General features: G+C 40.9%; 1 protein-coding gene across 1 annotated transcript in view; it reads left to right on the forward strand.

Annotated features, from left to right (window-relative positions):
• LOC131223307 (transcriptional corepressor LEUNIG) overlaps positions 1 to 10176 on the forward strand; it is a 37156-nt gene extending 26980 nt beyond the window's left edge. Inside the window, exons 15-18 of the mRNA XM_058218664.1 lie at positions 1232 to 1387; positions 1468 to 1584; positions 7156 to 7362; positions 9671 to 10176. Of these exons, the coding sequence (XP_058074647.1) occupies positions 1232 to 1387; positions 1468 to 1584; positions 7156 to 7362; positions 9671 to 9814 (624 nt within the window). The 3' untranslated portion in view covers positions 9815 to 10176. The remainder of the gene's footprint in view (positions 1 to 1231; positions 1388 to 1467; positions 1585 to 7155; positions 7363 to 9670) is intronic.
• The last annotated feature ends 262 nt before the right edge of the window (positions 10177 to 10438 follow it).

Genomic DNA, 10438 nt, shown 5'->3' on the forward strand with positions numbered 1-10438 from the left:
GTTGTATGGCAAATGAAGAATCGGTAGATCACCTATTCATTCACTGCCCCTTCTTCAAGCGGGTTTGGATGACAACCTTTCAATCGTTCGGTCTTTCATGGGTATTTCCTGATTTGACGGATCGGTTACTTAAAGCATGGCATGGGCCTTCTCTTGGAAAGGAAAAGACTACAGTTTGGAGAATGGCCCTGGCCATTTGGTGGGCAATATGGGAAGAAAGGAATGCGAGGTGCTTCAACGATATCTCTAATACGACGGTGTCTATCTGCTTTAGAGTTCAGCAATATATTGTAGAGTGGGCCTCTATTTTTGTTAACTTTAGTTGTAACTTGTTTTCTTCGGGAGGGTGATCGCCCCGCTATCTCAGCGGTCTGATTTCCTCCCAGCTGTTTTCTTTTTATCTTTCTTCTTAATAAAGTGTCTGTTATCTCTCTCTAAAAAAAAAAACACGGTCGCTATCTAAATGTCTATCACATAGGTTGATTACAATCAATGGGGATTCATGTAAGAAAAGGCCTGATGACTTATGTTCTAGCTGAAGTTATGGCCCTTAATAGAGTGGAATGGCGGATAAGGATTCACATAGCTGACCCCGATTAGTTTGGATAAGGCTTACATGGTGATGATGATACATACATACACAACATAGATACAGACCTGCATGCATGCATGCATATATACGTCTGTACATACATTGCATACATATGTAAATGCATAGGTGTTGGGTGACGTAGATTTTGCAAATGATTACTATGAATTTCCTAGTTCAGCAAACTGATATTTTAAAATTCTGCATTTATGGCATCGTAAATCCAGCACGTCATGGGGACATTGCATGTTTGGTTACGACCATAGGCTTATCTTAGAAAACAAGATACATAAGGCAGTTGTCTGAGTTTATTTTATTAGTACTACATTCAAGTCCATCGATCCATGAGCTGAGAGAAATTTACATACTGGATGTCATGTCTGTGTTGAATTCTTCATATATTCACTTATTTAGCAGTTCTGTTGGTATAATTTTTTTTTACTATGTATACAGTTTTCTTTCAATGCTGGTAGACTTTGACTAGTGCAAAGGTTATTTCTTCAATACTAGACGTCATTTTCAAATTGCTGTGCTTATTGCACAAATAATATTAACATGTGACCAGACTAAACTTCCTCTCGAAGCTATGGTTATGTCCTGAACACACCGTAGTTCTCATGACTTGATCACTCCATTGTGCAGCCAGGCTATTCACTTCGCACTTTCACTGGACATTCTGCCTCTGTTATGTCCCTGGACTTCCACCCGAACAAAGAGGATCTCATCTGCTCTTGTGACGGGGACAGTGAAATACGGTACTGGAGTATTAATAATGGTAGCTGTGCTAGAGTCTTCAAGGTATTCAGTGGATGTGTTGGCTTGTGCATTCAAGAATATTATTCCTCTGTGGGAGTGTATCATGTTGCTTGTTTGTGCAGGGTGGGACAACCCAGATGAGATTCCAGCCCCGTCTTGGTAGGTACCTTGCGGCTGCTGCTGAAAATGTTGTATCAATACTGGATGTTGAGACTCAAGCTTGTCGGCATTCATTACAGGTTGGTTATGTACAGATTTTTCTTCTTGGAGATAACAAGATTAAGTTCTTTAAATAGCAGCATAAAAGAAGCCAGAGAGACCATATTTTCTGGCCTCAAAGAGGCTAAAATCATATAAAATGATCTTCCGGATGCCTCTTTGCTATAGGTAAAGTCTGCTAAAACCTAAGAATGTTCTAATTGATAGTCTCTCTCTGTGTGCTAACGACATCAGAGTTGATATTCTTTGCCAAGCATCAGATGCGGCGGCAGAGTCAATCTCTATATAATACTATTTTTTCTGAGGTTTAGAAGATTGGTGAGGTAGCATCTATTACCCAGCTCCATACAGATACATCTCTAGGCCAACCCATGCTGTGGATCATCTGTATCAGTGCAGAATTTGACATATTTGGTGGCCAAACTTGCGATGCACAAAAGTTTTTTCATATTGCTAGACCAAAATACTTTCATATCAGATGACCCTGCACTTCTCTCCAACAATGTCATTGTAGCAAAGATCACTGCAATCAGATGGGCATGGGTACAACACAGAGCTTACCCTGGAACCATTGCTACCAGCTTGGTTTTTCGGAGCTCTTTATAGGCTTCTGAGATCAGCAGGAGCTCTTTCTAGGCTTATATTTTGTACAGAATCCCAATATTGATGTAGTTCTGCCGATTTTTGGTTTGATTGCTCTGAAAAATGCAACTCATCTTCATGAAACAACCAAGTATTTAGTAATTGTAATCAGTGTTTGAAATATCGGTATCATGTTACATATCACACCCTTGGGATACAGATACATATTGGTTATTGCATGGGATATATTGGTTATATCGCGTAATGTATTGTTGTTGTTGGAAATGTGGGGAAACATTGGGAAATTGATTGATTTTTTCAATGAAACTTCAGTGATTGTTAAAAAAGATATCAATACACATAAATCAAAACATTACAAAAAATAAGTGCATATAATAGGTTTTCTTTGTATGGGGTCCTAATCTCTATGTGTTGTCTAATTGAATTGATGCAAGTATATTCAAAGTTTATTTATATAATTTACAAATGTAAGAAGACATGTGGAAACACAAGCAATATATTCAAAAGCAAAAGAAGAATCATTAGATCAGGTTACATACATGTTTGATTTTATGTTTGGACACAGATTGCAACCGATTTGCGAGAAATTGGAAAATTTTCATGTTTTTCAATTTTCCACAACTTAGCCCATATCCTCCAAATCTCGAAATCGAAGTTCCTAGTCCATGATTGTTCATGCAAAACATGAAAAATCATGGATTTGTAGCATTTGACACTGATTTAACATGATTTACAAAAAAAAGATCGAAAATCGAAAGTGCTCACCGAATCGAACATGTGGGATATATCCCACTACTTGTGCGTTTCGTATCGCATAGGTAGGGTTTGCTCACCGAATCGAACATGTGGGATATATCCTACTACTTGTGCGTTTCGTATCGCATAGGTAGGGTACAAGATATATTGTGGGATATATTGGCTGATATCGTCGACATAAACAGTGGTCGTAATGTCCTTTTTTTTTTTGGAAGGATAATTTGTTGATTTTATTGAAATAGTGCTTGAAAAATATCAAGACCACAAAGAATATAAGAAAGAGTACTTCCAAATGGAGAAGTAGTGTTACAACCCAAACAAAGATGACAAATGAAAAACATCAACATGTTTAACCCCAGACACCCACTCTATAGCGTTCCTCTTAGCTTTCTAAAGAACTTCCTGTGGCCCTTGTTTGTTAAGGAAACATCGCCTATTGCGCTTCCCCCAAATATTCCAAAGAACTGCCATCATGATTAGTTGCCAAGTTCTCACCGGGCTCGAGTGGGGTGGCCTGTGGGATGCAGGGGCACACTCGGGGTGGGTGGCCCGCAGAACTTATGGATTTGGGGCCCATGTGAGGCGGAACCCATGGATTTTTTTAGGCGACCAAGGACCTAACCCATGGATTTAGGGCCTGGGTATGAGATAATTGAATTAATTCACCATGCTCTATCAGTTCTAGCTTTTAGAGCAAGTGGTTAATTGTTCTGCATCAAATTGGTATCAGAGCGGGAGGTATCGTGTTCAAGATTCCTCACCGGGGGTGATTAATGCGGGGACATTTTCACACAGGGCTTGAGTGGGGTGGCCCTTGGGATGCAGGGGCACACTCGGGGTGGGTGGCCCGCAAAACCCATGGATTTGGGGCTCGTGTGAGACGGATGACTCGTATGAGGCGGAACCCATGGATTTGGGGCCCACAAGGGGGCGGAACCGATGGATTTGGGGCCCACAAGGAGGGTTTGGCCGAGGACCTAACCCATGGATTTGGGGCCTGGCCAATGAGATAAAGGGATTAATTCGCCATGCTCTATCAGTTCGAGCTTTTAGAGCAAGTGGTTAATTGTCCTGCATCATAACCTCCCCTCGCAGAGCACAACACCATGCCACGACTAATGCATGCCAACAATTGAAAGGGGTGTCACCCATTTGACAGCGAAGATCTTTAGGAAAGTCGATCACACTTGACATGCAAAGGAGCAGTGAACAAGTGATCAATTGACTCTTGCCCCTCTTGTACACATAAGACATTGGGAAGAACCATGGTGCTTTTTTGAAGATTGTCTATGGTTAAAATTCGCTTCGTAGGGGGCATTCCTTTGAACCAAAAAGTGTGAAAAAAACTCATGACTCAAATTCTCTAGATTTCAGAGTATCAAGCAAAAGGATTTGATTGGAAACTTGCTGGAAGGGGAGGCGCTCCAAACCAAGGAGTCATTGGAATCCAGGGAAGGCTGAATGATATGAAGCCGATCTAATAACTTAGCATAATCCTCCACCTCCTCATCTATCAAGTCCCTACGACATGGAGGGCACCACACCCCTCGCCCACCAAAGGAAGAATAACAAATTAACAAGTAACCACTGGCACATTCTTCAAGGAAAGACAAACCAAAGATGGGAATTCAAACCCCAAGGGTCTATCACCACACCACGGATCCTCCCATAAATAAATTCTATTTCGATCACCAAGAGAGAAGATGATACCTAATTTAACCAAAGGAGCTATTGAAATAACGGCTTTACGAATCCCCGAGGCTCGATATTAAGATAACTTCTTTATCTCCCATCCTCCATGAACGCCATACTTGGATGTGACGACTTTCCTCTATAGCCTACCTTTTTCAGATCCGAACCTTCATTTCCACTTACCAAGAAGAGCCACATTCATAGATTCCAAGTCTCTAGTGCCTGCCTTCTTCGGATCCAAACCTCCTTTACCACTTACCAAGAAGATTCACATTCATCAAATTCCAATTCTCTGATGCCAGCACCTTCAACTAACGGCTTGCAAACTTCCTTCCACTTGAGAAGGTGAAATTTTTTCCTATTGTCAGTCCCTTGTCATAAAAATCCCTCTGCAAATTTTCTAGTTTATCTAGAACTGACTTCGGACATTTTTACAAAGACATGAAGTTTTTAGGAAGGCTGGAAGGGCCGTTTTGATAAGAGTGATGCGACCTGCCATTAACAAGTGCTTACTCTTCCACTTCGATAACTTTCTCTCAAACCTTTCGATTGCCCTATTCCATAAGTGTTTAGGTGGTTTGCCCAAGCACATTTGAAGGCCCAAATAGGTGGAAGGAAAAGATCCTGCTCTGACCAAAAACCTCCACATGTAGACCCCTATTCCGTGGAAACCCCAATACGAAGTATCTCACTTTTTCTGACATTCATCTTCAACCCCGAAACCTCTTTAAAGCATCCCAATATCATCCTCAAATTATCCACCATAAGTGCACATTTGAAGGCCCAAATAGGTGGAAGGAAAAGATCCTGCTTTGTATCCATAAACCTCCATATGTAGACACCTATTCCCTGGAAAGCCCAATATGACGTATCTCACTTTTCTGACATTCATCTTCAACCCTGAAACCTCTTTAAAGCACCCCAATATCATCCTCAAATTATCCACCATAGCTATGTTCACCTCACGAAACAACAATGCATTGTCTGCAAATTGTAGAGGAGATATCCGATCTCCTCCCTGGATGCCTCAAAAATCAGAAATACAACCTACATCCTGACCTTTAGCCAACATTCTACTCGATGCTCCTGCCACCACTAAACAAAAAGGAGGAAAGTGGGTCCCTTTGACTTAAGCCCCGCGATGCTTGGAAGAATCCTTTTGGAGAGTCATTGACCAAAACAGAAAAACAAGCTTATGAAACACATGCTCACATCCAGCTAATCCATTTGCTCCTGCAATCCATTCTTCCTAGTCCACGTGGTTACAAGCTTTTTTGACGTCCAATATGCAAAACACACCTTTCTTACCAAAGCTGGAATCATCTAAAATTGACAGAGCTGCTCATGAATAATGTTTGAATTCTCATTTGACCCGAATTAGAACTGGAAATTTAAGTCTCATCCCTAGCTACCCGACAAAGGTTTTGCATATGTGTTTAACCCATGTATTCAGTTGTGGGGACCATCAATCTATTGGATTCATTTGAGAACTAGATTCCTCTGAGTGAACTAACAGCTTGCTGCTGCACCTCTGTTTTGGCTCAGGATTTTTGCCATATCATTTTCAGTCTACAGGCACTGGGTAGTGTCCCCCTGGCAAAAAACCTGTGATACCCAAATACGGCACTGATGTGCCATGGATATGTATGAGTTTGGGATTCTACACACATTTGCAGTGTCAGAGTATTGGAGACTACACGATACGACTACATTACCTGTTTTGAAGCATCTGTATGATGCTATGCTCAGGCTGAGTGTTGATTTTGCATTGTTCAGGTTTCATTTTTTACAATTGGGGCCCATGGTTCAGTGATCTGGACCATTGATATTATATGGCTCAATGTGGTTGACCCCTGCACCCTAAACCTTTCAGATGGGAGGAATCCTGACCCCTAGATTGGTGGCAGAAGTACTGCAGCAGTTGACATTCGACCAAAATACAATAGCATCAGTCCACATTCAACTAAAAATGCAGTGCGTGGAGGCCTGAGCATTTTGTAATACCTCTTGACACATCTGGGTGTCGTAGAAGCAAACCTGTTGACATCACATAGATACGTTTCCTGACAGTTCCCTCAAATGAATAAAAACCCTCATCCCATCAAATGAAATAAAAACGACCTATTAATATCTGTAGATTCAGATATTAAGGCTTTACCCAATACACGTGGTTGTGGGTGATTGAGTGTATCCGCAGGGATTAGTCTCACTTCAAAAAAGAGGTGGGGGCACCCTATGTCTTCAAAAAAATAAAAATAAAATAAAAGTCTGTAGATTCAGGAAACACTGGAGGCTTATGGCAAGTGAGCATTTGATCGAGTTGGAATCTTTAGCGCTGGTGTGACTTGTGAGTGTGTGTGTGTGTGTACTGTCTATAGGAGCTCAGATAATTTCTGTGAACGTTTTAACTTTATGAGATATTTCAGACTTGCCATGTAAAATTTCCACTTGATTAAAATTTTCTGTTGTGCATCTGGTGTTTTTCCCCATTGTTTGAGGAACTGACTGTTTTCAATTGTTTGAATGTTGTGTAATTTCAGGGACACACAAAGCCTGTCCATTCTGTGTGTTGGGATCCCACAGGCGATTATGTAGCATCTGTTAGTGAAGACTCAGTCAGGGTATGGTCACTTGGCGCTGGGAGTGAAGGCGAGTGCGTCCATGACTTGAGCTGTAATGGCAACAAATTCCACTCCTGTGTTTTCCACCCAACTTATCCTTCATTGCTGGTCATTGGTTGTTACCAGGCAAGTCTCATTAGTCATTTGCGTGTGCTAGTCAGTAATTTTCATTACTTTCGGTAATGTGCTATGAGATACGGACCTAATTTGTCTCACATATGGTTTTTTCGTCGCCATCTACTCATCATCATCATCATCAAATTAGTTTCGTGATCAGCTGCCAATGAGACATCAGTCTTTGTATTTTGCCTGGACACTTGGAAACCGGCAATGAAAATACAGTCTTATATAATATTCAAAAGTGGTGTGATATAAATATTACCCAACATGGTGGCCTATGCAAGTCTGTGTGGAAGCAATCATATCTATTCGGACACTGACACGTCAGTGCCATTGTGTTAAACATAGCCGTATCATTGATCTGGAAAAAAACCAAGACGCTGATGTGTTTGTGCCGTTTATATTAGAATATGAAAAGACGTATTACATTTGAATATTAGTTCATATACTTCAATATTAGTAGTCTGTTGATACTTAAATGCAGGATAGTTAAACATCCAATTTAATATCTATAAAGATAATTGAAATGTGCATAGATGCTACATGACTGGAAAAGCGGTTAATTTGGTTTTTGTTGCTTTCATGTCAGGATTCATGTGCTGCTTGTGCATGTGTGCCAAGCATAGCAATTTTTGGACTATTCTTTTCATCGTAGTCAAAGGTGTTCCAGGCATGGTGTGCTGTAAAGGCCGTTACGGGGCCGTAAAGGTTGTTACGTAAAGGTAACGGTGTCAACTGTTACACGTTACGGGGTCGTAAAGGCTGTAACGGCTGTTATGGAAAAATGATCTGTAAAGGCTGTTACTGCCCCCATAATGGCCTGTTCTGCCCCCTGTAAAAGCTGTAACGACCTTGTAACAGTCCATTACGGGGCCAATACATGTTTTGCAGTTTTTTTTTTTTTTTTTCAATAATAAAAAAGAGACCGTTACGTCCTCCGTAATGGCCATTACACCCCACAATCAGGTATGGTAACGGAAGTGGCTGTTACGGAATACCCTGGTTCCAGGTGTGTGCCTAGGTGTATGCATATTCATTATGGGCCTGTTGTGCCTCGCTTGGACCCCATGAGAGGTGTTTACCTCAGGCGTGTGCCTAAAGCCTGGGTGCGCTGTATGCACTTGTGACTTTTTGCATGAGGTGCCCTCATGGGAAACCTTGTATGTGTAGTTTTTTTGGGTATTTTACCACCCAATAAGCGTGAAAATAGACAAGGATTTCTATTTTTATTTTTATTTGCTTCTAAGTCTGACAAGGTCATTAGTCATCACATTAGGCTTCTGGAAAGCGATTTGAGCTTTTGTTGGTGTTGTCCAAGAGATTTAAAGGGGGGGGGGGGGGAGGATTTAGGGATTAAATTGGATAGCATTTTGAAAATTTAAGGATTTTGGCAAAATTGTGGTCTTGGATTTGGTTATTTGGGGGATTTGGGGTTAGGATTTGGAGAAATTACAATTTAGAATCAGGAAGTTGGGGAAAATTGTGGATAGGGGGCTTTGGGCTAGGAAGAATTGAACTATTGAATGGTATTGACTTCGATTATTTAGAAAAAACAATTTATATAAAAAAATAAAAAAATATTATTATTTATTATATAAAGATAAACAAATTTGTGTCTGGAATCTCCATGCACGTGTCCATGCATTTTGGGCGCTACGGGGGCAGGTGCACCTGGGGTGTACCTAGCACCTTTAACTACACTCGTCTTTCGAAGTAACATTTATGAAATACTAAACGAATGACATAGGAAGTGGGGAATTGTTTAGGTTAAATTTTGGTTCTTATCAGCATATTGCAATATGTTTTCCTCAGTGTCTGGCTCTGTGTAACTTGGACATGGATAAGAGTGATGGTGTGAGACAACGGAAACAAGCATCAGAAATGATGATTTTGGAAGATCCATCAGTCTTACTGACACCCTCTCTTTTTCGTACATGAGCCCTTCTTCAGTATTATAATAGAAAATGTTGTTCTACTATAAATCTTGAAGCAGAGAAAAAGGGTGCCTCTATTAAAACATGGATTGTATATTCCATGTAGGGGATTGTTTATAGAAGCATAAGATGTAGAAGGTGTACCTAGATAAGCCCCTCTTCAGTATTCCACCCCGCTTGAATTCTATGGGCAACATCCTTCTCAATCTTTGCTAATTCCTCTAAAATTGCATTTCGTTCCGCATTTCGTTTCTTTTTCAGCGACATGCGCCGATACTCTTTCAAGTGTCCTTCTCATGTGGATGTCATCCTACTGTATTTGCATGGTTATTTAACCATTGTTGGTTTAATGATGTTTGGACTTGTGGGCATTTCTACAGTCTCTAGAGCTCTGGAACATGGCTGAGAACAAGACCATGACACTGTCTGCGCATGAGGGGTTGATTGCTGCCTTGGCGGTGTCAAACATGAAAGGGTTGGTGGCTTCTGCAAGCCACGACAAATTCGTCAAACTTTGGAAATGAAATGAAGGTTCTTTTGCTACAATGGGTAAACTGCTATCTGTACTCAAAATTGCATTCCACTCGGTTCTAACATCTCTCAGTAGTGCTTGTTTTGATTGCAGTTGGTCTAGCAGGGAAAAGGGTTGCTAGATCACTGCCATTGGCTCTTCTGTCTACTTAATCTAACCGGAAAAGATCACGTCTTATACTAACCATGTTGTTGTTGTAGTCGTTATGTTTATGATAGGGAGACATGACTCATAATCCATCATACTAAATCCATGAAATACTCTTTTGTTTCACAGGCCAGCCATTGCGATAGGACTTAGTAGCTGTGTATATACTCTTTATATAATATATGCATATTCGGAGTCTTTGTTTTCCTTGTTGGTGAGAGCCGCTGTTTTAATCCCTGATTATTTTGTGCCTGATATGTATTGCTACAAAAACTGATATTCGATATTTGGATACATCAGATGACATTCGCGTGCGGCAAACATGCCAGCCTGTTAATTGGGACATTTGAGTGGCCCCGCCATGAAGGTGGCCATGCTAAAAGGTCAGGCCGGTCCACTCATCAGGTCGGCCACTCTCACAATAAGAATGGGTGGTCTGGAAAAACTTTCGGTCCACGCCCAACATGCG

The sequence above is a fragment of the Magnolia sinica genome, chromosome 13 (assembly GCF_029962835.1).
Source record: "Magnolia sinica isolate HGM2019 chromosome 13, MsV1, whole genome shotgun sequence".
Classification (NCBI taxonomy): domain Eukaryota; kingdom Viridiplantae; phylum Streptophyta; class Magnoliopsida; order Magnoliales; family Magnoliaceae; genus Magnolia; species Magnolia sinica.